A 27,073-nucleotide genomic window follows, 5' to 3' on the forward strand; every position below is an offset into this window, starting at 1 on the left:
AAAAAAAAAAAAAAAAAAAAGAAAAAAAATCAAACCCCTGCCTTGCATATCATCTATTGTGTATCTATCTACTTGAATCGGCTCCAGAGTTTAAAAATTTTTTTTAATAACCAGTATTTTATTCATACAACTTTTCAAAAGAATACCTGCCATCAAATATAATCTCAACATTGTCAAACACGTCATTAAAATATAGACGCTCTTGCCCTAAATGACTGGCATCTTACGCTCTTGTGCCAGTCATATAATAGATTTTTACTATACCATTTTACTTTCATAGAGTTCTAGATGAGCCAGATTAATATGCCCTATATTAACTATGCTTTCAGGAACTCAAAACTAACAGTCAAAACCAGATTGTAATCGTAGCTTCCAATACATAAGCAGGAAAACTTTTCTTTTAAACAGAATCCAAACAAAATAAGCGCTTCTAAAAGTCAATTTGTATTATACATAAAAATATAACATTCTATCCTATCTTCAAGACTGGAGTTTTTTATGATTGACTCTTAAAAACAAATCAATCATAGTGCTGTGAATGAGTGATGGCTGTGCTCTGAAAACATTAGACTCTGCACTGTACTTTTAATTTTCGTTTCAGAAAAGCGAACACTGTGACCCTGGGGCCACTTCAGGAGCGAGACAGACCCAGTCCTTGACCTCCCGGATATCACATATTTTTTAAAGAGCTTTTTCATTTCTTCTCTCAAGAGTACTCTCAAGGTTTCCTACGTCTTTGGTCTGAAGGACCAGCAAAAGCTGTGCCATGCACAAGCTGCCCCAAACACAAACAAAGCTGAAAAACTAGACTCAGATTGCATAGTTGACCTGAGCTCGACCACTCTGTATACAGATGGCATCTACTGGGCCCTGCCAGCTCCAGGATTCTGTGCTATCTTTGAAAGCATGTCACCAAGAAAAGTCCAACAACTGATTCACGTCACACCCTAAGGAAATTGGGATACTAGTTGTTGGTTCATGATGCAAAACAATAGTCAAAGGAAGAGAAAATCATTTCAATGGGATGACATACATTAAAAGGGTTTACAGGCCAGGTGCATTGGCTCATGGCTGTTATCCCATCATTTTGAGAGGCTGAGGAGGGAGTATTTCCTGAGCCCAGGAGTTCGAGACCAACCTGAGCAACACAGTAAGACTTTGTCTCTACTAAAAAAAAAAAAAAGAAAAAAGAAAAAAAATTAGCTAGACATGATAGCCCACACCTGTAGGCCCAGTTACTCGAGAGGCTGAGGCAGGAGGATCACCTGAGCCCAGGAGGTCAAGGCTATGGTGAGCTGGAATCATGCCACTGCACTGGGTGACAGAATGAGATACTGACTCAAGTTTTTAAAAAAGGGTTTACAACCAGCCACAAGGACAATTCGGATAGCCAAGGACCCTCAGGGCTCAAGGACCTGTGAGAAACTTTCTTCCTAACAACCATGAGTCAGATGATAACTCTGTTAACATTGTTCATTTAACCACTTTGGCCAGAAATTAGACCATCTAAATATTTATTCTGATGTATCAGTGATGCAAACAGTTCCTTTTAATGTGCCAAAGCACAAGTGATTCAAGTAACTTTTTTGTCATCTGATTAAGATACAATTAAAGACAGAATTGTTTCTTGCCAGCATGAAAATTGAAGTAGAAAAGGCAAATGACTCACAGGGAGCAGATCACCAAATCTGTAACAGGAATAGGGGCCTAGACTAACTGGTAATTCCACCTGGTCTCCTCCGAGTCTGACTCATCAGGGAAGGGCACTTAGGAAGATTCTCCTGGCCTGAGAGTCTCCCAGTCAGACCCGCAGCCTATTCAACACCTGGGCCATGTGGTGACACTCCCAGCCACACTGTCCTTAGAGTCAAAATAAACACACCCCCATTGCAACGACTCTGAAGCCTTGACACATTATTTCCATAAGGCGTTTCTAAAGAAACAACACACATCACTGTTGACTTCAAAATACCCCATGTTTTCAAGTTGAGCACATGGGAGAGAGGAGGGGAAGAAGAGAGGAGGCTTTGTGGTGGTGTGGCTTGGCTTGGTTTTTTTCTTTTTTGAAAGACTCCAAGTGGTCAGGTGGGGCTGGTATGGGGCCCAAGGGTAGTGAGAATCGACATGTTCAGAGCTACCTCCTTCCCTGTGGTGGAAAATATCCTTAGGGGCTTAGATCCACCGCATGAAAGTTACTACTGGCCAGCAGAAATTCCCATGTGCATGGTTGGTGGAGCCCAATTTATAGGTGCCGTAACTAGTTGTTTCAGGAGAGGAATGTAGTTGCATTCTGGTTATTGACTGCAGGTGAAAGCTGACCTATGAGAGACAGAAGAGTGAGTCCTTGTCCCACCACAGAAGACTCCCTTTATATCAACGGCAGGTTTGTTATTGAGAAGACGGAGTATGACTCTTGGGACATCGGTGTTTCCAGGGAGATAACTCAGTTAACAGGCTGTGCTACAACACTGACCTAGGCCATAGTCTTTGGGCTCACACTATTTCCAAGAAATACACATATGTGACATTTGAGAATTATGCTTTATAAGTTGTTTCTAAGCCTTTTGCTTTTATAATAAATGATCAAGGGTGAGAATGTGCTTTGTCTTATCAGCTTTGGGGGAATTGGCTTAATATTTAAAAAAAAGTTTTTCCTATCGATAAGGCAGCAAATAGTATTTTTACAACTCAGGATGAAAGTAACTTCAAAATCATCAGTATAGCAAACCCAATTCCCTTGAGTAATATAACACTCTACTCCCATAAAGCCTTTTATGCAAAATGCAAAAAAAAAAAAAAAAAACCTTCCTTAAAAATAACCCTCTATATCTCTAGGCCCCAAAGTGTAGACAGTAGCTGGGATAGTAGATAAAGCATTAAGGTAGCTTGAATTAAAACAATAACAAAAAAACTGAGGTGGGGAGTAGGGAAGTATTTCAATTAAAATCTAATAGTGACATAATCCTTTGGTTTCTGAGAGAGGATACTAGTCTTGAAATTTTCTAGGTTGGAGAAAAAAAATGTATCATCCCAATGTAAGTATAGAAGGTTGGTTTTAGAAATCACAGTACATGAGACTAGAAAAAGGAGACTTGGATTTAGTTCTGTAAGCACTCTCATTTCGTGAAGGCCTCCCTCCCCCATCCATAGCATATACAACTTGGATTGGCCAGGGGTCTGCAAACTTCAGCCCAGGTCAGCTTTTGCGCACAGGTCCTCAATCTAAGAATGGTTGTTATACTTTAAAAGGGTTGTAAAACAAAACACACAAAGGAATATGTGACAGAAAATCCGATGTAGCCTGTAAAGCCTAAAATGTTTATCTGGACCTTTACAGAAAAGTTTGCTAATCCCTGTACTAGACTGGTGGTTCCTAGTCACCCGAGACACTCGAGAGCATCCCAACCTTCTGGGTACCAGCCTTCTGAGATCATCTCAGCAAGTTACCTCAGGCTACCCATCTACAATACGGCCATCTCAGAAGGTTGCACTGAAGATTGCATGCAAAGCACTGAGCATGTGTTTGGACGGACATAGATGCTCAATTCACAGTTACTATCATAGCAAAATGTACGTCTGAAAACTAGCTAAGCAAAAGTTACAAAGGTTGTTGGAGGTAAGGACACATCTTGTTCAGAGGGCAACATTTCTTCTATTCCTCCTTCCTTTCACGGTATAAAGTGTCTAACTGGGAACATGTGACATGAAGGGGCACCCGGTGCAGACTGGAGCAAAAACTAAAGTGGTTTAAGAAACTCTATCTGTAAAGTTTTCCTCCTGCTCAGTCAAGCTAAGGAACTGACCAGTTCTTCAAGTCCTCATACCTGGTGATTCAGTGGGTCCCTCGTGTGGGAACGACTGCCCCGGGTATTTTTGGAAAGCTTGATTCTAAGGGAAGAACCATTTCTAGGGCCTTAGATGAACAAGAGATTTTGATAGTTTTTCAAATGCACACTAACTTTCTATCATTCGACACCAATGTGCCTTGTTCTTTGTGTAAGGAAGTTTTGAATCTCTTACTTTACAAGTAATATCTAGACCATAGGAGTTTTCTCCTCTACTTGTCGCGCCTCCCATTTTTTCAATTCTTGAGATCACACCCAGAGGAACATCAAGTATAAGAACGGAATCCTGTAATGGACAAAAACACAAAAGTCAGTGTTGCTGTCAGTGTAATGAAAACATCATAACCATATAAAAAGAGCCATATGCTTTCAGGGTGTTTGCACCTTGGCCCTTTTAGCACTTTATGAACAAATCTATGATTTAGATCACGCACGAAAGAGCAAGCATTAAAACAGTCAATTATGCAGTCAAATGCATCCCCAAATATTTGTCATTGTGCACCGCCTACAGAATAAAGACTAAACTCCTAGGGACACATTTCCAGGGTGCCCGCAATTTCTCTTCCAGCCTGTTTCTGTCAGCTCCTCTTTCATAATCTCTTGCACTCCAGTCGCGTGCACCCCTTCACCATTCTTCCAATGCTTTGTCCACCATCAGGCTGTGTACTTTGCTCAAGGTGCTCCCTTAGCCTACAGTGACCTGTCTTTCCCAGCTTCCAGAATTCCCCCATGGCTTGAGCCGAGCTGTAGCAAGTATCACCTCTAATGAAGCCTTGCTTCCCAACTGGATCAGGCAGAATTAATCACTGCCTCCTCGGAAGTTCCACAGCTTTGATTCAGGCTGCTGCTACACCAGTCGCTTCCTTCTGCCTCATTACCGCGCATTTACATGTCTGTATTCCCCCACTAGAAACCAAGCATCTGGAAATAGTGCCTGTCGCAGGCATGGGTGCATTTCTTAAAGCAGAAGAGACCAAACGCACGGCAATGCATCCCCACCAGCTGCTAGCCGAGTGCGAGTGGTCCATAGGACTGCTGGCATGATGGAATCGTGTTGGGGATGTGATACCACAGTCATCGCTACGGGGCCACATACGAACACCTCTTCTGTGCCAGATACAGCACTAGGGGCTTTGCATGCATCATCTCATTTTATCCTCACAAGCATTCCAGGATGTAGGTGAAACATTCCTGTTTCCAGATGTGGTGACCAAAGTTTTAAAAAGCTTCAGTAACTTGTTTAGTAAATATGGGGAAGGGGTGAGACTCAAGTCAAAGCCTGAAAACACACATTAGAAGAGCCATAAAAGTAGCCCTATTCTTTGATCCAGTAATTTCACTCGTAAGGACTTATGGCTATCATTCAACAGGAGAAAGATGTTCAACAGAGCCAGAGATAGATAACAGGGTGGAGAAAATTTAGTTAGTCAATTCGATGGGACAAGTATGCAGCTATTAAAATAATTATGGTCCATGGAAAATAAGTTTAAGTGGAAAAAAAGCAGCATACCAAATACACTGTGACTACAATAATATCAAATACATATTCATAGGGACAAAGACATGAAGGGCCACACATTTTAATCAAAAATTTCCTTTCATGTTGTGAGAGATGACTCTGACAATAAGGAAACATTTTTTAGAAGGTGTTTGCTTTTTTGTTCCTTAAAGATGTCCTTTTGGGGATACAAATAAAGTTTTTACTTCTAAATCTCTTTAAAATACAACGTGGAAACTAGTATTTATTTATAAGAAATAAATATAGCTCATGAGTTATCTAGAAATTCAAAAAGTGTAAGTTGGTCAGGCGTGGGGGCACATGCCTGTAATCCCAGCACTTTGGAAGGCTTAGGCAGGAGAATCTCTTGAGACCACAAGTTTAAGATCTTGTCTCTAAAATCATATAATAAAAAAGTGTGAGCATCCATACCATAGGCTACTACTCAGCAACAGAAATGAATGAATTATGAATACATGCAGCCTGGAAGAACCTTAAGGGCAACATGCAGAGTGAAGAACACCACTTTTCAAAGGTCATATGCTGTATGATTCCTTCTATATAACATTTTTGAAATGACATAACTGCAGAGAGGGAGCACAGAGAAGTGGTTGCAGGGGCTGAGGGGAGGGCGTGACTTATAAAGGATGGCACAGGTGAGTTCTTTTGGGATGATGAAACAGTTCTGTATCTTGATTGTCCATGGTGGTCACCTGAAATCAAAAGTCCCAGAATTGTACAGAAAAACAGACAAAAAGTGAGTGCGTGAAAAAACTAGTGTAATTCTAATACAGCCAGAGTCTAGTTAACTTGTTTGTGCCAATCAACTTCCTGGTTTGGATAAAGCAACATAGATATTGTAAAGAGCTGGGTAATAGGCACACAAAGTCTTTCACTACTATTTTTGCAAGTTCCATGAATTCATAATTATTTCAAAAGAAAAAAAGCAAAAAAGTGTAGGAGTTTAGTTATAATGTAGAAGAAAGAGCACAGCTCTTAAGGTGGACAAAAGTGGTACAGTCTGAGCTCTGACATTTATTAGCTGGATAACTTTGGCAAGTTACTAGCTCTTGGCCACATTTACCTGTAAAGTAGGGATGATTAGAGATAATGGATTTCAAGTACCTGGCATGGTGCCTGTCAGGGTAGCTAGAAAACAGTGCAAGTTGTATTATTATTACACCAAAGAATATCTCAGTATTTGGAAGATGCAATTGTGCTCTGTAAGTATAGCAGATCAGTATGCTCCAGCAAGCATCAGAGCTTTCTGTCTGCCCCCATAAGGAAGAATTTTTTAGGTGTTGTATGGAGTAAGATACCTCACTGCATCACTGAAACCTAAATGCCCAAAAAGAAAAATACTACTCGGTAACAGTGTATGTATACTAGCTGCATATTATAATGTATTTACTTCTTAATAAAGTCTAGTTATTAAAAACATACTAACAAGTAGTCAGTTGTTATGTTTAGATTATACCTTGTTGAGATTTGAGTGTCTGTGAACTGTATTCCTATGTCAAACTTAAACCTAAAAGACACAGACTAGACCATGATACTCTAATATCAACATGGAAAACAGACAATTTTTTAAAAGGCAGAAGAATTAAAAGTGAGATAAGGCCTTGCTCTGCCCCTGTATAAAGGATATTCTATAACTTGGATAGCTCTGGCTTTATACAAAACAGAAAACGAGATGCTGAGGAGAACCAGCCAGCTCCTGACCAAAGGCCCTCACAGTCTAATGCTACTTTCTCCCTGAATGACATGTTCAAGATCAGATAACTCAGTAGGCCAGGAAGATCCAGGAATAAGAAAACTAGTTGAACTCTCCAGAAACCTGAGTCACCATCATCAAAATATCATTAAATATTTAAGGATTCTCAAAGGTTCATTCAAACTCAAAATTCTGTGCCATTGTACCTCTAATTAAAATAATTTGGAAGCAAATATGACAAACTAGCAAAAACAATGTGTGCTTTCCCTCTCTCTCGAACATATACTAAGTAACAGAAACTGTACTGGGCATTAGGGTTTATGAAGATAAGATGCAGAGTTGCCATCATGGAATTCAGGGCCTAGCTCTATTTGGGAGATAAGATAGGACACATGTACCCAATTAGCCACAATGCCAGGCTGCAGGTGCCAAGAGCCATAAGAAAAGTCCAGACCAAGAGGAATGTGAGGTCAGAGGAGGGCAAGCCAGTATCTTATCGATGGGATCACATGAAGGTTGTATGGTGACCACTACATTAAATATCATCCTTAGAGGATGAACAAGAGCTTGGTGTTCCAGAAACAGGTAAGAGTCACATCAGCTGCATGTGTGGGAAAGCATTGGGGATTGTATTGTGGGCCAGGTTTGAGACAGGGAGGTGGAATTCCCTGGGGCGTGCCTGAGAGTGAGGATGAGGGTGACTGAGATCCACAGGAGAGGAATGCCATGGGCAGATGGTGCTTTACGGGGATTCATCCAGCAGCACTGAGCACTCTGGACTAGCAAGAAGAGGGCAACAGCCACTCCTTGAAACCATGGCAGCCACTGCTCAAGTGTGAGCAAGAGGCTATGAGGACCTGACATGGAGTAGGACCGAGGGAGGAAGCAAGAGGTTAGCTACTGGGGGAAGCCAACGATGTGTCTGCGTTAGGCCCACATCTCTGGGATAGACCATGGCGGTACTAGCAAAAGATGTGAACACAGGAGGGGGTGTCAACCCTAATTTTAGATACTCTGGGTTTGAGATTATGACAAATGAACCAAGTACCAATATCCAGGAGGCAGCTGGAAATACAGAACTGGAAGAGATCTCAGGGGCACCTCAAACTCAAAATGTCTAGAACTAAATGCAGGAATGTTCTCTCTCCAAATGAAATCCTTCTCCATGGCTACCTGTCTCAGTGGCTAGTTACAAAAGCTAGAAACCTAGGAGTCACCCTTAACCTGCCCCTCCCCACTGTCCTGACACCAGTCTCCCATGTCTACCTGTACAATCAGGTCTCAAATCTGTCAACCTTTCCACCTCTACCAGCCGCCTCTCTGGACCACTGCCATAGCCACCATGGTCTCTGCATCCACTATCGCTACCCTCCTCCCCCAATCTGCCTTCCAGTCGTCCACAGGGCAGCCAGGGTGAGCTTCAGAAGAGCACATCTGATGACATCATTCCTCTGCTGACAACACTTGAAAAGCTGCTTCTCATTGAGGAACTCCAGTCCTGAGGGAGGTTTTGAGGGTGCAGGGGTATGTTAGTCAAAGGATACAAAATTGCAGTTAGTAGAAGAAATAATTTCAAAAGATCTATTGTACAACATAGTGACTATAGTTAATAACGATGTATCGCATTCTTGAAAATTGCTGAGAGTAGACTTTAAGTGTTCTCACCACCAAAATGACAACTGTGTGAAGCGATGCATCTGCTAATTAGCTTGAATGGCCCATTCCGTGATGTACACAGATTTCACAACAACGTGTTGTACATGACATACACAATGTTGGTCCATTAAAAAAGAAAGTGACCAAGAAATTCATAATAAAAATACGAACCCAAATCCTGAACCAAGGGTTGGCAAGGCCTAGATCATCTGGCCACCACCCCCACACCCAGTCACACTGTCATCTTTTCATGCTGCCCTTGGCCTCAGGGCCTCTGATATGCTGTTCTCTCAGCTTCTTCTGGCCTCCTCTGCCCTGGCCTCGCCTCTCAGTAGCTCATATGCATTCTTCAGACTACAGGTCAAGCAGGATTTTCTCAGGACAATTTCCGAGGCTTCTCAAATGATGGCATTCCTGTGCTTCTCCCATGAGACGCTGATCACTGTCTGCTGCCATACATTGGTGCAGCTACTTAAAGAGTGCTTGTCAATCTCATCAGAGTTTTAGAACTATATGCTCTGTGAGGAAGGAACTGGGTCTGCTGTGCTCACCACTATGTCCTATCACCTGGCACAACACTTGGCAAACAGAAGACTCAACTATTCCATGAATACAGAATGAAAGACTGGGGCTGGAGCTAGAAAACTGGAAGGCAACTGACAAGCGAGGAAGGAAATAAATTAGCTGGGTGTGGTGGGTGCACCTGTAGTCTCAGTTACTCGGGAGGCTGAGATGGAAGGATCGTCCGAGCCCAGGAGCTGGAGGCTGTGATGAGCCGTGATCACACCACTGCACTCCAGCTTGGGCAACAGAGTGAGTCCTGTGTCTAAAAAAAAGGGGGGGGGGGGAGAAAGTTGAGCATGGTGGCTCAAGTCTGTAATCCCAGCACTTTGGGAGGCTGTGGCAAGAGGATTTTCTAAGCTCAGGGGTTTGAGGCCCACCCAGGCAACTTGGTGATACCTTGTCTCTACAAAAAAATCAAAAAAAATAAGCCGGGGTGTGGTAACGCACATTTGTAGTTCCAGCTACTTGGAAGGCTGAGGGGAAGGATTGCCTGAGCTCAGCAGGTCAAGGCAGCGGTGGCCGTGAGCATGCCACTTGCCACTATACTCCAGGCTGGGTGATAGTGAGACTCTGACTCAAAATAGAGAGAGAGAGAGGGAGAGAGAGAGAGAGAGGGAGAGACACACAGAGAGAGAGATAGAGAGAGAGAGAGAGAGAGAGAGAGAGAGAGAGAGAGAGAGAGAGAGAGAGAGAAGAGAGAGTGAGGACAGAGCTCTGGGAAAAACATCAATGTAGTTACCTCCTAAGGTAAGAAAGAATGAAATGAATGAACTACACAGATGGCAGAAGGCAGAAGGGAGAGAAGAGCCAAGAATATGTGGGGACAAGGAAAAAGAAGGAGGGAGCCATCAACGGTATCAATCACTGCAGAGAAAGTACAAGGTCAAGGACTTGGCCAAGGAAACTGGAATCGAGCAGTGGAAGAGCAGTTTCAACAGGGAGCAGAAGCCCACAAGAGAATAAGGAGTCGGTAGTCTGGAAGTGAAAGTGGCTTGTGCAAGCGAATTGTTGAAGTCTGGCAAAGAAGGGGAAGAAAGAGGATGACAGTATTGGGGCAGCAGGAGTGCAAGAAGGAAGGTGGTTTTTTGTTTTTTTTTTTTTTCAGTTGGTGTTTCACTCTGTCGCCCAGGCTGGAGTGCAGTGGCATTCTCACAGCCACTGCAGCCTCGACCTGCTGGACTCAGGCAATCCTTCCGCCTCAGCCTTCCAAGTAGCTGCCACCATGCCCGGCTAATTTTTTGATTTATTGTAGAGATGAGGTCTTGCCAAGTTGCCCAGGTTGATCTCGAACCCGTGGGCTCAGGCAACCCTCTCACCTCGGCCTCCCAAAGTGCTGGGATTATAGGCATGAGCCACCACGCCCAGCCAAGGTGTTTTAAAATAAAGAGACTCGAGTTGGCTCACACAGTGGCAGGGAAGGAGAGCCAAAAATGGCAAAAACCAAAACCAAGACACAGAACCACTGACAAGCACTGCGACTCCAGAGAAGATGCAAGAGAAAGGGGAAAGGTTTAAGATGAGGGATTCACTGTGGACAAGAGGTCTAGTTCCTTCCTTTCAGATGGGAGGGAAGGGGGACAAGGTGGACAAGGTGACAGCAGACATCCTTAGGTGGCAAGAGGGAACTTACAGCAGCTCACAGCGGATGACTTAACTTTTCAACAGAACAAAAGACAAGGCCAGCTGGAGAGCAGGGGCAGCTTGTTGCTGCAGTGGTGGAGGACGTAACAAGAAGTCAATCTGGGAGGAAAAGAGTTGCCAAAGCAGCCATGAGTCCCTTTCTGAATTCTGAAAGCCTGAATTTGCTGTGGAACGAATTAATTCACTTCATTACGTTACTTTCAACATCAAGGCTCAGTAGCCCATAGACCCTCAAGTTTGGGGATTAGCATGTTAACAAGGGGCAAAGGAACCAAGGGTATTTGCAGGATTTTTTTTTTTTTTTTAACCTGAACAAGGCATTCATTTTGCTGCAAGAATACAAGAAGATGATTTCAGGCTGGAAATTTAAAAGAATGTCTAGAGGATGGATCCTACATTCCCAGTGATGCTCTCATTTATGGACACACAAAGCTATTTTATTATTATAGTATACTGAGCATTATTTCACCTACTTTAAAATGAAAAAACCATGCCAAATCCACTAGACAGAGGACCTAAAAAGGACAATCTTAAAAAGTCTCCAGTGTATTTTCTTTCTTTTTTCTTTTTGCAAAGAAAGATACTACAGGAATCCTTTTTGCTTGTAATGAAGTGGGCTGGCTTTCCCTCTGGAGAGAATATAGGTCTGGCTTTCAAATGCTCACAATGGGAGGTCCACTTTGCCTTCCTTTCTGGTGGTATCCAAAGCTTACAGCTCCAATGGCAGCCAACAACAGAGATGAGGGAACCTAAGTGTTGCTGAGCTTGTTAGATGCCCAGCTCTTAGAAGGCATGGCACCTAGCACCGTCCCAAACTCATTTCAGAATCAAATGTTTGAGAAACAGTCTGACAGACATGCAGACTGTCCAACCACCTTGATTTTCCAAATCTCCCTCTGTACTGGTAGCCCACCAGAAAAGCAAAGGAGACCACATTATCCCAGTCCTTCACAGAAATACCTTTACCAAGTGAAAGTTCAAGTTGTATGCTCTTTATGGAGGGTCAACAGAAGAACCATCAAATTGAACAAGATTCAAGAATCTTTGGATTATACACTACTTGAATAATAGAATCACTGTTATTATTTTTTAAAGAAAAGGCAAATAACAAAATTCTCATTGAATTTAACCCAGGAAGAATGTGTTCTTTATGACTTGTCAGAAAATGAAAACTGTATCCCCAACATGTTTTTCATCTCGCCAGCAGTCCTGAACCTAGAGTCAAATTATACGGACCAAGGGTTATGATCTGCTCAACTGGAAGTCTGGAACACCCCCATTCCGTAGCTTCCTACGTGTCTCCTTTATTCCATTCTATTTTCAAAAGGGATCTTTGTGAGAAATACCAGCTTCTGATGGCGATTACCTCTGGCGTGAAGGGGTGGACGGAATGGGACTTCTTCAGCTGGGCGGTGGGCTACAGATTTTTATGCTATTCTTTATAACAGTAAATATTTCAAAATGTTTTTTAAAGGGAGTGGGGATAAATGGTAGTGATGGGGCGGGGTTGCATGTGTGTTCTGGGAGAAAATGGCCAGAGGGGAAGTCCACAGGTGAGAAAGCGCAGGCCTTGTTCAGGAATAGCATGCAGCTCAGGGAAGCCTGGGGTGTATGCCCAGGGGAGAGGTGGGAAGAGCCATGTGGGAAGCTGAGATGGGAGCAACTTGGCGAGGATTCAGAACTCCTGGCTAGGAAATGTGCAGGGCAGAAGGAAAGGAGCCACTGGGGGTTTCTGGGTAGGGGAATGAGAAGATGGCAAGTGTGTCTCAGGGCGCAGACAGAATGGAGGGGGGAGTGGCTGAAGGCAGGGAGGCCTACTTGAAGGAGGCTGCCAAGGCCTGGGGGTAGATGCTGGGGATAAGGCCAGGGATGAGGGTGGGATAGCAGGACTAGAAAAAAATGGGATACAGGTGATGCAGAGGACAGGCGGACAGGTGACTCCACGGTGACAGGAAGAACAGTGGCACCACTAAGAGAAACAAGAACACCAAAAGAAGGAACTGGGGGAGGGAGGAGGAGGTGAAGAATTTCAGCTTGGCCACGAGTCTGGGAAAAACACGAGAAAAGTCAAGGGACCTCCGGCAGGCAGTGAGGAATGAGAAACAGCTCCAAAGAAAGAGCTGCATTAGCGGGGAGCATGACAGGGACTGGGCCACGGGAGTATCTGCTCTGCCCACCTGCTAGCTGGCGGCAAGCTCGGACAAAAGTGTGGGGAAGGGCTCGGTAAGCTCGAAGGTGTGTTGTGGCGACACATTTTACCTGTGGAGAAGTGACTGAAGTCAAGGGAGCAGACAAAGCCACAGGGAGAAGACTGAATGGAGAGAGGCTTCCAGAGGCCTGGAGGCTGCTGAACCTTCACAGCAATGACGAGGTGGAAGGAAGAGTGGGAGGAAGACCAACTGGACTCACAACTCCATGGAACCTGTTCTCTCCCGGGCGTGTTCTCTACTGTCCTGAACCTCGCAGCGTTCTGCACCACAGGCCGCTCCCTTCCTTCTTGAGGTTGTTCTCTCCTGCCGGCTTCCACCACGGCCTTTCCTCAGGAGGCCTACTACTCTGACTGCTGCTCTTGGTTTCGCCACCGGCTCTTCTTTCTCTCCCCACCATGGAAAAATGTCCATGTCCCCCAGGGCTCTCGCCTTAGCCCGCATCTTTTGGTGTTACACGCTTTTCCTGGGTCATCCCATGAATGTCTGGGGTTTTCAGTACTACTGATATGCTACTAACTCCAGAAGTTTCTGAGTCACGTTTCCAGCTGCTTTGGAGCCATGTCCACCTAGTAGTTGTCCAGGTACAAGTCCACACCTTCACCTTTATTTCTCCATTGGGCTTATCTACAACACATGCCTTCTCCTACAATGACTATATGAATGAGAACAGCTCCAATCACACAGGTGAAAACTCATGGGAGTCTTTTCTTGACTCAACTTTTCAACTCCTACCCCCAAACAGCCACCAAATTCTCCCGGATCTCTCCTGGCTGTCCCCTCTTCTCTACCTCCACTACCACTGTATCAGGCCCTTACTGCTTACCTGGAAAACAAAAATAACTTCCTCGTTGGTTTTCCTGCCTCCAGTTCCCCTCCCCAATCCAGCATACTCGCCAGAGCCAGAGTTCTCTTCCTGAAACACACACCTGATGTGTTTTCCATGGGACCTGATGCTGCTTCACTGTGACTTACAGGACTCTTGAGGATGCTGACTCTTCTTCCAGCTTCGTCTCCTCCTTTCTCCACTCCTGCCTGGACCCCGGGTGTCCCAGCTCCAATAGATCACTTGCCCACCTCCACAGCATGTGGTGCGCTTCCATATCATTACATGTGGACATGGAAAAGCACCACATGGATATGGAAACTCTCTACCTGATAACACACTGCAATTATCGTCTTCTGCCTTGTAACCCACAGTGCTACGCATACCACCACAGACTTCATACTAGTACACCACAGCTATTCATCTTTATGTGTCTCAAGGCAGTGCAGGCCTCAGGGTATAGTATTATTTACCTCGCGTGGTGTTTGACTCACCATGGTGCTCAGTGAGTACTCTGGAACGAAGACGTGGATGCCTGAATGAATGGGGTTAAGTTGTCTTCCCCATCCACTATAGCACCTAAGCCCAAAGTGCTCTAGGAAGGGAATCTGGATGCAGTCTTCCTCATGGTAGACTACAAGATTATAGGGTATAGCCTGCCTACAGTACACTTAATAGTAGTCACACTATTAATCCAAAGCCAAATTCCTTAGCACCCTCAAGGCCAAAAGGTGGCTATGGGATTTCCTAACTCTAGAAGCAATGCTAGTATTCAAGATGGCACAGTGTGGCAGGATTCATGCTGTGGTCCAACCACAGGGACTAGGCCTTTGCCCTCTGAGCGGCGCTAACTTAGGAGCCTGTTCTTTCCTGAGTTCACTCAACAAATACACTTGAACTGAGAGCCTATTGTCTATCAGACACTGCAATAACTAGGCATGAAGGACCTAAAGGACTTGGTGTTTGTTAAGGCCACGGACACAGCAGCAAATAAAGATGCCAGAATTCACTCATTCAACACATACTGACTGAGCACCTTCAATGTGCCTGGCCCCATCCTGAGACCTCAGAGATCACCAGTGGAAAGACACACAGTGTCCCCGCCCTCAGAGAGACAACAAAAAGATGAAGCAAAGAACTATATAAAATAGAAAGAGTGACAAGTGCTCCAGTGAAAAAATGAAAATTCAGCTAAGGTGGTGGGGAAGGTTTCCCAACAATGTGTTGACACAGAGGCATGAAAATAAGGTGGAGGGGACACAAAGAGGGAGTGATTCCTCTACAGGGAGCTGGAGAAGGCTCCAGAAAGGCATGACTTTTGAGGTGGGTTCTGAAGGATAAGGAGCGGCTTCGGAAAGGGGCAGAGACAGGGCATCCAGGTTCGGTGAGAACGGCATGTGCCTGATGGGAAGGGGAAGGAGCTCTGTGCAGTGCGAGGATGGCATGTGTAGGGAGAAGCGGTGTGAGCCATGGCCCAAGAAGCCCGAAGGTGTTTCATGCCATACAAAGGAGAGGGCAACAGGGAGTAATGGCAGTCTCAGAACTGAGAAGCTAGCTAGTCAGCCTTGCTGAAAGGGCAATCAGAAGGCAAGGTGTGGGGACACTGTGGGGGCCAGGTAGAAGCAGGCCACGGTGGCAATCAAAGGACACAGTCCCCACTCCTTTACAGCAACGGGAGGCAGGGAGTCTGCCCTGGCACCTTCTGAAACGTGAGGGCTGACTCTCATCACTCCCACCGTGGTGTTTACAGACCTGAAGCAAACAGATGTCCACTTCAAAGTACCAGTGAGATGACAGCACTTTGTCAAATAGGCTACAAGTTTTCACATTTTGCAGCAGAAGCCACAATCAATGTTCTTGTTAAGGACTTTAAGTGAAGAGACACTATGATGACTATGTTTTTAGGCTGCCATACAACCATTTAAATGGCATTCTTTATGTGATGGTTTCTGCTGTTAGCTGCTTGCTTTTATACTTGGACTAAATATTGTGGCCAACTGCTTAAAATGTTTATGTAAAACTCAGTAGAAGAAATAAGTTAGTAGTCAGTGTCAGATGGGCATTTTATTCACCCACTTGGCACGAATCCCCACCCTCTAGGGTCCATAGGGAAAGAAAAAGAAATTAAGCTCGCTAAGTGTTCTCCCAGTGATAAAAGTAATACATGCTCATTCCAGGAATTTTAAAAAATATTGACAAGTGAAAGGAAGAAAACAAAGCATGCATAATTCCACTCTCCAGATAGCCAAAGTACTGAAACTTTCTATGTGTTTTCTTCCAGCCTCCTTGCTACAGATAATTTTTGTTTGTTTTACGCAGGTAAGATTACCCAATATATACAATCCTGTCATATCATCACAATTTGAGTAATGTCTCCAGTTCATCATCAATGACAGCATAAAATGGAACTAGGCACACGTGGCTAGTTAGCAAGCCATGAGTCTCAAAGACAAAAGGGAACATAACGTTTGTTTTCATTGTAACTTCTGGCAATTCCACATATATTAGCATAAAATCTTTCAATCTAGCCTAATTTGCCCCTTGGGAGCTGTGCAGAATACATCTAATCCTTGCTCCACATAAGGCACTTCAAATACTCAAAGATGGCTCTCCCATGCCTTCCCTTAGTCTTTTTTTCTTTAGATAAGATCATTGCTCACTGTGCATATTGCCACACCTTCACCAGCCTGGTTTTGTCCGAACTGTCTCTTGTTTGTCAACGTCCCTCTTAAAATGTGGCACCTGGCTTTGAACATGACACTTCAGATGGGGCTACCATCTCATTTAGTCTGGCCATTACATTATGCTTCTGTTAATTCAGCCTCCAGGCATATTAGCTTTTCAATCAGCCATATCCAATTACTGGTTTAAATAAGCTTGGATCCCTGTTAAGACAGACCTCCTCCATCCTTTACTGATGCAACTGATTTTTACAAAGTCAATGTTATCTACGCTACATTTTACATTATTAGTTTTGCTCCAATACCCTAGCCAATTAAGATCATTCTGTCACTCAGCCTGTTGACTAGTTTGGAGTTTCTCACACGCCGGAGATGCATGCCTTCTATGTGTTCCTAATGTGGCCCTGTGTGTCTCCACAGCATGTGGTGCTTTTTACTACATTAGTGCTCCAGCACTAATTGATACAGTAGAAATGTAGGCGCACTACATTAGAAACGATGGGATTGCGCCTTTACTACACACTGTATAACTCCACCAAAATGTGCCACCACCATTCAGCCCATGCCTCCTTACCAGAGTCTGTCATGTGGCCTTGATTCTATCAAGACAATGTGTCAATAACATTCTCAATGGTTTCTTTCTTTTCTAGATACTTCAAAAAACCAACTGCTTAAAATGATTATTTGTAGACTCTCTGCCAATTGTTGCCAAGAGTTGATATCCAGCTCACTGTTGTTAATTTCCAGAATCTTCTTTCCTATTCTGAAACACTAGAACATTCATTCATCTCCAGTCTTACTTGAAAAGTCTGAGTAGATTCACATAAATAAAATGCCCCGTGGCCTGATCCACGCGCCGTCCCTATAAGCACTGTGCTCCAGGAGATACCATGAGTTGAGGCAGATATAAAAGTGGGCTTCCACACTAAGGCAACGAGGGGGAAGAAACAGCACTGTTTCCAATTCAGACATAATAATAAACAACATAAAAGACAAAGGTCAAAAGATACAAACTAATCTAGATTAGTACTGTCTTTAACAAAAGGTGGGGTAAAAGCAATAAAACAAAAGCCACCTTTCCCCAGGTCTCAAGGTCTCCTGTGTATGAGCTGCTTCATGCATCTGATGGACCAAGTGCCCTTTTATGCATCCCATCAAAATATGCCTGCCCTTTCAGGCTGACCTGGGCAATGACAGCCCACCGCATGTACCGGAAGTCCTTCTGTGACAGTCACTGTGGGTAGTCACTCTCTCTTCCCCTTTTGGGCATCTCTTCTCCATGTCATTGTTCCATCAATGGAACATTCCTTGAAATGCTGTCACAAACACTTCATGGCCGTGGATTGAAAAGATACAATGGCAGTAAGCTATACCATAGTCATCCTAGTTCTACACTGTTACCTAGTGCTTTGTAACTGAATACCTGGAACGTTCTAGAGTGGCAGGCCTTAACCAGTAATTAACTGCAGTACCATTCGTGATATTTTAGAAAATATAACCATGCCGGGACATTCTGAGGCCATATACCTAGGACATCTATTTTTTAATTTAATTTTTATACATACTGCATTGTTTGTTAAGCTCCACAAGTGGTTCTCATCTGTGCTTCTGATAAAGAACTACTGTTCTACACCTAACTCACTTCTCCAAACTAGCAAATGGTTACAATTACTAACCCTCTCCCATCATTATGAGAGATAAAACTCCTTATTTTAAAAATTTACTCTAGTCCCTACACATAGAGGTGTTAGTGTTAAGTGAATTTTTGCATAAGCAAAAAATTAAGAGTTGAGAAGCAAATATATCCCCCATGTTAATCTGATCCACAGTCAATCTTGCAAAGGAGAAGAGAAACAGTTTAGCATTATCTTTAACAGTTAGGGGCATCTTTATGGTCTTATATTCTACTTACCGTTTCCAAACTTCTTAAATAAAGACGATAATTTGTGATGTAAACTCTTCCCTTAATGGGGCCATTGAAAGGACATATGTAAATAACTTCTTTGTCTATTAAGATAAAAAAAGTACCCTAAAATAATGGAAATATATACCAAGATACACAACAAATGGCACTAAGTTAATATAAACTATTTGGCTAAGAATAACTACAATGAAAAATTACTGAGAAGACTGAAAGCAAGCACTGGCAACGTTTCTACATTACCGTGCTAGGTTGCGTCAGGTCAATGGGGAAACCAGAGGGGCCACATCACCTCCAGGCCCTAGCAGTACTCTCCTGAGCTTGCCTGCAATGCTGTCACTACCTGGGGCAAGGTGACAACAGCTGGAGAGCACAAGTGAACGAGGGTACTCCAGCCAGAGGAAGACAATTCCTGTAAGCTAGTCTCAGACTAACCACTAGATTGCCAATCTCTTAACATCAGAATCTTTTTACAAAATAAATGTCAGCAGTAGACATCTTCCTATAGCCTTTGCTTTATCTTTTAATAGTCCAGAGGAGTTTAGCTAGGTTGATTGCAAACAATGGCGTGATGTAAAACAGATGACCAAAAGAACAGTACATCTTTCACAGAATAAACATAAGGAGAAACTAAATTAGATGAGCTGATTAATTATTATAGAGATATGTCTTTCTCTTATCTTTCAAGGATGTCCTTGAACGCGTTCAAGGCTTTTAACTATTTTTAATGATTCTAAAATCCCTTTCTTTTCAAGTGCTAAATAAAAAAACACCCAGTTACTATCTCGACCAAGGCCCAGCCACTGATACCCAGTGCCAAAACTTCATATATGAAGACCATTAAAATATCTTCTTTGGTCTTGTCCAGAAATTGAGATGAGCACATTCCACTGTTTTCCATTTCATGACTAGAAAGTGTGCATGTCTGTGTACATGGACTTTAGCTTCTCACGGGGCATGGCTAACTCACAAAGGTGCTTTGTCTGAGCTCATCTAACCAGCACCATATTTTAGCCTTTTAAACTAAGCAAGCCAGATCTTGGTCAATAAGTCAAAAGGTTACCTGAAACAATGATAACTGTATCATCTCCAAATACACTAAAATTGGAGAAGAGGGTGTTGACACTGATATAAAATTTGAATGCCCACAACATTAGTGCTTGTCTCAGAAGCTGTCAGATGCCTCTATATGCATCAGCCTGAATGATCTAGCCCTTCCAAAGTAGACATGTTCCCTTTAATAGAAATTTATCATGAAAAAATAACATATCAAAACGTTACCTCAATATTATTAACTTCCATTTTCTGGCAAAGGAGAGATATTTTAACCAATACAGTCTCCTAATTTCAAAAAGGAGAATATTTAAGCTGTCAAGCCTTCGGGTTTATTATTTTTAAGCATACATCATAGAGTGGAAACCTTAATATCATTTTGTTCTTAAAACCTTAAACCATGAGAGTTTATAGCTCCAATGAGACTTTCAAGAGATAATCCACATTTGCTTCTAACTCTGCTTCTAAAGAGTAAGCGGGATTGAAGCCACCTGATCCTGCCGGACTTCTCATCCAGTTATGCCAGTCCTAACGTCAGAGGGTCCTTACCAGTGATCAGCGTTTCTCCTGGAAGTCGAGGAACAGCCTCACTGAGATCCCGATTGATTCCATCTCGAGATGTCTAGAAACAAAACAGAGGCATCAGAAATAACAATAGCATATTTGCACAGGGTTTTGAGCAACCTGGAACGCGAGTCACTAGAAATGCACTTTTTTATTTTAGAAATATACTTTTTAAAGAAAAATCATTGAGAGAGATTTAGAACTTGAGAAAATTAGCACAGAAAATTCAAATTAAAAAATGCAATCTATCATCAGTCATTAGATGTGTTCTATTCTGTATTTAATGTTAGCATGCTTTTCAATAACATGAATTTTTAAACAACACTTCTAAGTGCTTTAAAGTTCACAGCTTTCAGGAAAGTAGTGAAAAGTACATTTTAAGTGTATTCGATAGATACATGTATATTGTGGCAGCTTGCTTTCTTCATATTCAAGATTTAGTCATCTTTTGTGAAGAGTAGGAATGAAAACTTCAGTACTATGGGGCCTTCACTGAGTAACAGGACAATAATTAGCCAGATCCCACTACAATGCCAGAAAAGAACTGTAATGACATGCTGGGTTTCTCATCTTGCTAAGATCTTTCCCCACTTTTGGCTTCCTCGCCTTTATAAGATCTGTATCCTAGATAAGAGGAAAGGGTGGCCTGTCAGAGAACGTGTGAGCCGGCAAGGGTCTCAGGAGTCACTCAGACAAATGCTTCGCAGTGCTTTTCCACCTCTCCAGGTCTCTTGGTTGTAGAGGTGGTACTGGGCGTGTGCCTTTCCTGATTACTTCAGCAGCTCTGCCAGGCAGGCAAAGCAAAACCCACAGGTGAGTGCCCAGAGTCTCATCTGCCATACACATTCATTTTTTTTCCCCCCGAGTGATTCAGCCGCCCTTGTGGATGGAAACCAATGATGTGCTCCATTTGCTAGTTCTATGGCGTCTGAAGCACATCACTAACATCTGCTTGGGCCAAAGGAGTTCTCAGTAATATCGCAATATTTCTCATTACTTTTTTTTCTAGTTGTTTTCCAGAATCACACAGAGGTCACCTCACGTATGAAGTGAGTCATGCCTGCCTCGGAGTGGTTTTGTGCGTAATAAGTGAGGACACTTTTGTGAATTATCAGGGGCTATGCAAATGGCAACAAAATTATTACAAAACCAGAGAAATGTGAGTTGTTTATTTAGGTGCAACATAAGCAAAGAGGAGTGTTTTGCTGAATTTGTAATTTTTTTTATTCAGACACAATTAAAATTCCTAGCCAATTTATAAGATTTTCCCAAACTCCTGTACTCAAGCAATCTTCCCACCTCGGCCTCCCAATTTTTAAAAATTTCAAATGCTTGCAAACTAAACATTTAACTAGGAGGGCAAGACAAATTGTTTCCAGCCAAGAATGGCTTCCTCAATGAGAAGCAAAACCACATATCTTATATCAATGGTAAGGTTGAAAATAAGTCATCATCCTTTAACACTGCTTCTCGCTAACTAAAAACAAGTATAACGAGCACATGTAATATTCATTATACCTTCCAAATACCATAGTTCTGAGTTAGGAGAAAACATAATCCAATCACCAAACAAGAAAAGTGAATGTTTAAGATAGGGCAATATGGGATTAATGTGAAATATAGTTTATATCAGAGTTGCATTGCACAAGGACTTATAATAACCACATTCTTGAAGTTACTCTTGTGTTTAGAACTGATTATTGTACCATAAAAATACTAAAAGAAAATACAATAAAAACTTATATCATCTTGAGGATGAGGAAGGTCCTTGTAGACTCCCAGAGCAGAACATCTAGAGGATTGATACATGTGAATACATAAAAACTTTAAACCTCTGTATTTCAAATCAAAATACCATTGATATAATTTAAAGGCTAACAACAAACCAGGAACAAAACTTGTAATGTACATTATAGAGTTAATCATCATACTATATAAAGAACACTTAGAAATTTATTTTTAAAATCCCCCTCAAAAACCCCAAAAGGCAAATAGGCAGAGGACATGATTCACAAAAGAAATGTAAATGGATAAGAAACCACTTTTTAAAAAAAAAGTTCACCTCGTTAGTAATCAAAGAACACAAATGGAAAGCTAGCCTTCTGCTCACTTCTGCTGTTCGGGCATCCCTTCACACTGCTGGTGGGAGGAAAATGAACCTTTCTGATAATCTTAAAGCCTTAAAGGGCCATGATTAAAGCTTATTTTAAATTCATCCCTTCCTTTCTAATATATATTCCAAAATCTCCCTCTAATTACACAGTTTTCCCCTGGATACTTTGAACCATTTTCTGTTGAACTGTATTTGTTTTGGTTACACAAGTATTTTATCATCATCATAATTAGAAAATAATGTCAATATTTAGAAAGACGTAGCAGCCTGCCTAGCGGGCCTTGGCCTTCCAATACCTCCCTCAGAAAGCTTCTGGGGGCAGAGAATTGCCTGCTACCAGAAACAACATCTGGCAGTAATTCATGAGAGATTTTAAAAAATGAAGTTATATGAAAGGATTTACAAATGCAAACCTTGGCCAGATGTGGCACCCAGCACTTTGGGAGGCCAAAGCGAGAGAATTGCTTGAAGCCAGGAGTTTGATACCAGCCTGGGCAACAAAATGAAATTCTTTAAAAAAAAAGAATTACCCAGGCGCAAGCCTGTAGTCCCAGCTACTCAGGAGACTGAGGCAGGAGGATTGCTTGAGGCCAGGAGTTCAAGGTTGCAGAGAGCTATGATCGTGCCACTGCATTCCAGCCTTGGCAACAGAACAAGACCCTGTCTCAAAAAATAAAACAACAACAAAAATAAACAATGCAAAACTAATTTAACAAATAAAAGGCATTCTATCTAAAATCTTTTCTGGAACAAGGAGGGATCATGAATAAACCAAAGGTATTAATGTATTTATACTATGTGAACGAATAATACAATTCCTAAACCCCAAATGATTGCCTAATATTCAAATACGAAAAGAAAGAAATGCAGAGAAAGAGACAAATAAATCTGAAAACTCAACTTACCCTCTTAATAGACTCATTCTCCAAGGAGTGTGAATTATATTTAGAAGTTGATGCAGAAGCCATGCTGGAAACTCTACCAAGAAAGACAACATTCAATATCAATGGAATTTGTATGCAACTTCAAACATATGTGACATCTGAGATTTAAATGCTGCAACAGAGCAAACAGTGCTACTTGACAAGCCCTATTTGCATACCGGGCCCCGGTGGGAATGAGACATGCAAGCAACTAACCAGAGCACAGGCAGCATGTGAAACAACTCCAATAAAGGGGCAGGGTACTCAGGGGAACTGCAAAGGGGAGCTGAAGGCTGAGCGTGGTACTTCTCTGTAGTTTCAGTCACTTGGGAGGCTAAAGTAGAAGGCTCGTTTGAGCTCAGGAGGTTGAGACAACCTGGACAACAGATTGAGATTCTGTCTCTGTTTTTTTGTTTTTTGTTTTTTTTTTTGAGTCGGGGGTCTCACTTGTTGCACAGAATGGAGTAAAGTGGCACGATCATGGCTCAATGCTGCCTTGGCCTCCTGGACTCAGACAATCCTCCCACCTCAGGCTCCCTTGTAGATGGAACTACAGGCACACACCACTACACCTGGCTAATTATTTGACTTTTTGTAGATACAGAGTTTCACTATGTTGCCCAGGATGGTCTCGAACTCCTGGCCTCAAGCCTCAAGCGATCATCCTGCCTCAGTCTCCCAAAGTGCTGGGATTACAGGTGTGAGCCACCACACCTGGTCTAAAAATTTTTTCTAAAAAAAGAAAAGGGAGCCAGTTGTGGTGGTTCACGCCTGTAATCCCAGCACTTTGGGATGCTGTGGCAGGAAGATCACTTGAGCCCAGGAGTTTAAGACCAGCCTGGGCAACACAGTGAGACCATATCTCTGAAAGAAAGAAAGAAAGAAAGAAAGAAAGGGAGGGAAGGAAGGAAGGAAGGAAGGAAGGAAGGAAGGAAGGAAGGAAGGAAGGAAGGAAGGAAGGAAGGAAGGAAGGAAGGAAGGAAAATAAATGAAAAAAGGGAGCTAAATGCACAAGGGGGAACTCAGAAGATGACGCCACACACATCCCAGGCATTTTTATTCATAATGCCCAAACTGTCATCGTAAAAAAGTAATGGTTATTAATCATGCAACAGGACTCCAATTTTCACACTTCTTAATTTTTGAAGGCAATTTAGAGGCAGCCAAGCAGAATGATAAAAGGGTGGACAATTTAACTCACACACTTTCCCCTTTGAGAATTCTGTTTTCTCCAAATTAAGGCAGTTTAACATGGCATGGGTTTGACTGAAGTCAAATTAGTAAGATTTGATTTAATCAGTATTTTCTTGGGAAAGTGTATACTTCATTTAAATAATGCATATTCATTATAATTCTGGCATAAATGAAAGCATCATATTCAGAACACTCACAAATATCAGCTTAATGTAAGGATTTATTTAGGTTTGTGAAGATTACAGCAACAAAAGGAAACCAAGTAATGCTTTAGTTTTTGTTTTGTTTTGTTTTGTTTTGAGCCAGGGTCTTGCTCTGCTGCCTAGGCTGGAGTGCAGTCATGGGATCATAGTTCACTCAGCCTCCAACTCCCAGGCTCAAGTGATCCATCTTCCTGTCTCAGCTCCCCAAGTAGCTGGGACTACAGGCATGTACCCCCATGCCTAGCTAATTAAAAAAAAATTTGGCCGGGCTCGGTGGTTCAGCCTGTCATCCCAGCACCTTGAGAAGCCGAGGCAAGTGGATTGCCTGAGTCCACGGGTTCGAGACCAGCCCGGGCAACTTGGTGAGACCTTGTCTCTACAATAAATAAAACATTAGCTGGGTGTGGTAGTACGCATCTATAGCTCTGGCTACTTGGAAGGCTGAGGCAGAAGGATTGCCAGAGCCCAGCAGGTCGACGCTGGGTGGCCACGAGCATGCCACTGCACTCCATCCTGGACGACGGAGTGAGACTCCAACTCAAAAAAAAAAAAAAAAAAAAAATGTAGGGTCTTGCTACGTTGCCTAGGCTGGTCTTGAACTCCTGGCCTCAAGCAATCCTCCTTCCTTGGCTTCCCAAAGTGCTGGAATTACAGGCATGAGCCACCATGCCTAGCCAGTTATTTTATTTTTCAAAGTTTATGACATCGATAGATATGTATGAAGTCAGTGGGAGGTAAACTACATCCCATTCAACAAAGTGACTGTGAATATTTATAGGATCTTTTTTGCCAGGCCTCACTAAAAGAGCAACCCCACAAAATCCAGCATGGAAAATAGTAACACACCTTGACACAAAATCTAGTGATGTAATAGTTTTGCAGTGCTGGCCACCGTCCTTAAGTAACATCTGAGAGAGGTGTCAAAGACACAGATAACGGCAACCACCAGGATAAAGAGGTAGGGAGAAGGCCAGGTGAGGGCCATCTTATGAGATTAGGATGACAACTAGAGTTCAGCTCGCCAAGAGCAAGGCTTGTGTCTGTTTGGTTCATGGCTGTATCCTGGCACACATTGGCACTCACAACTGTCTGGTGAATGAATGACGATTACGTGGAAAAGATACAACATAGTGAAACATCGTGATGGGGCAAATGTGTATATTGGTTCACCAAATCCCAGAACATTGACATTAGACAATTACCACCGAGGCTTGAAAATGAACAATTACGGCAAAATATACTTCTTTACAGAAAGGAACAATCAACTTTAAAAACCTGAAACTACAGAGAGGCAGCACACCGTCAAATGTAAAGTAACTGCATAAAGGCCTAACGAATAACTCCAAAATGAATTAAATTCAGACCAAGTAGCACAGTACTTTGAAAAACCCCTCTAAGCTTGAGTTCACGTCCAAGCAAAAGAATCTGTTATTGTCAGAGCCAGCAGAACAGATGAGATGAACCAGATGGAGCAACTTGGATGTATCTGCCCCGAAATTGTTCTCTTAACCGAACAAGATGACGTTATTGGGGTAGATTTTCTTCAGTAACAGATAGAAAATTACTTTTTAGGGTCAGATACTAAAAGATTGAAAACGTTTTACTAATTAAGTCAATATTTTAAACAAAAGTGAAATAATAGCTGTCTCGTCAATATAAGAATTTGAAAACGCTGGCTTACACAGTCAACTCACACCTCACCTCCCTCTTCCTGTTTATTCGTAGGTCACAAAAGAATGATGCGCCTTTCCTGTTTTCGACCCTCATGAAAAACTTTCAATTTAAAGTGAATATAAAGGAAGAAGCCCTCGTTTCCCCTTCGTTCAAACTGTCTTCTTCTAGCTCACATACCACACAGCTCACTCTTTTCAAGTGTTTTCGTGCAGTTATCCCACCATCAGTTTTAGCACGTGTTGATTATCCCCAAGAGTAACCCGGTACCCAACAGTAGTTGCTCATGACTCCCCGATTCCCCAGCAACCATGAATTTGCTTTCTGCTACTAGAGTTTTGCCCACTCCAGACACTTCATATAAATGAAATCAAACAATATGTGGTCTTTACCTCTAAAGTGCTCATCTTCAGAGCTACACCAGCCGCTACTACGGTGAAAAGCTGGATCAGGGCTGGGTGTGGTGGTTCACACCTGTAACCCCAGCACTTTGGGAGGCCAAGGTGGGAGGATTGCTTGAGCCCAGTTGTTTGAGATCAGCCCGGGCAACACAGTGATACCTCGTCTCTACAAAAGATAAAAAAATTAGCCAGGCACAGTGGCACATGCCTATAATCCTCCGCCTCGGAAGGTTGAGGCGGAAGGATCACCTGAGCCCAGGAGGTCGAGGCTGTGGTGCACTGTGATCACTGCACAGCCTGGGCGACATAGTGAGACCCTGACTCAACAAGAAGAAAAAAAAAACTGGATCAAGTACAAATCTGAGAAATCCAAGGGTCCAGGTAACGTGTGCCACTTC

The 27,073-nt window shown here is 42.7% G+C and overlaps 1 protein-coding gene across 3 annotated transcripts in view; it reads right to left on the reverse strand.

The window, feature by feature from the left end:
• Nucleotides 1–27,073, reverse strand: part of MTM1 (myotubularin 1) — a 103,163-nt gene that overhangs the window by 55,936 nt on the left and 20,154 nt on the right. Inside the window, exons 2-5 of one of the 3 annotated variants that reach the window (XM_008059790.2) lie at nt 23,189–23,261; nt 20,156–20,228; nt 18,545–18,639; nt 4,021–4,131 (exon numbers count right to left, since the gene is read on the reverse strand). In XM_008059790.2, coding sequence (XP_008057981.1) covers nt 4,021–4,131; nt 18,545–18,639; nt 20,156–20,228; nt 23,189–23,251 — 342 coding nt within the window. In that variant the 5' untranslated portion in view covers nt 23,252–23,261. Of the gene's footprint in view, nt 1–4,020; nt 4,132–18,544; nt 18,640–20,155; nt 20,229–23,188; nt 23,262–27,073 lie in introns of those variants that run through there. The other 2 variants (XM_008059792.2, XM_008059793.2) reach the window with 2 other exon arrangements.

The sequence above is a fragment of the Carlito syrichta genome, unplaced genomic scaffold (assembly GCF_000164805.1).
Source record: "Carlito syrichta isolate Samal-C Ts95f unplaced genomic scaffold, Tarsius_syrichta-2.0.1 Scaffold304364, whole genome shotgun sequence".
NCBI lineage: Eukaryota > Metazoa > Chordata > Mammalia > Primates > Tarsiidae > Carlito > Carlito syrichta.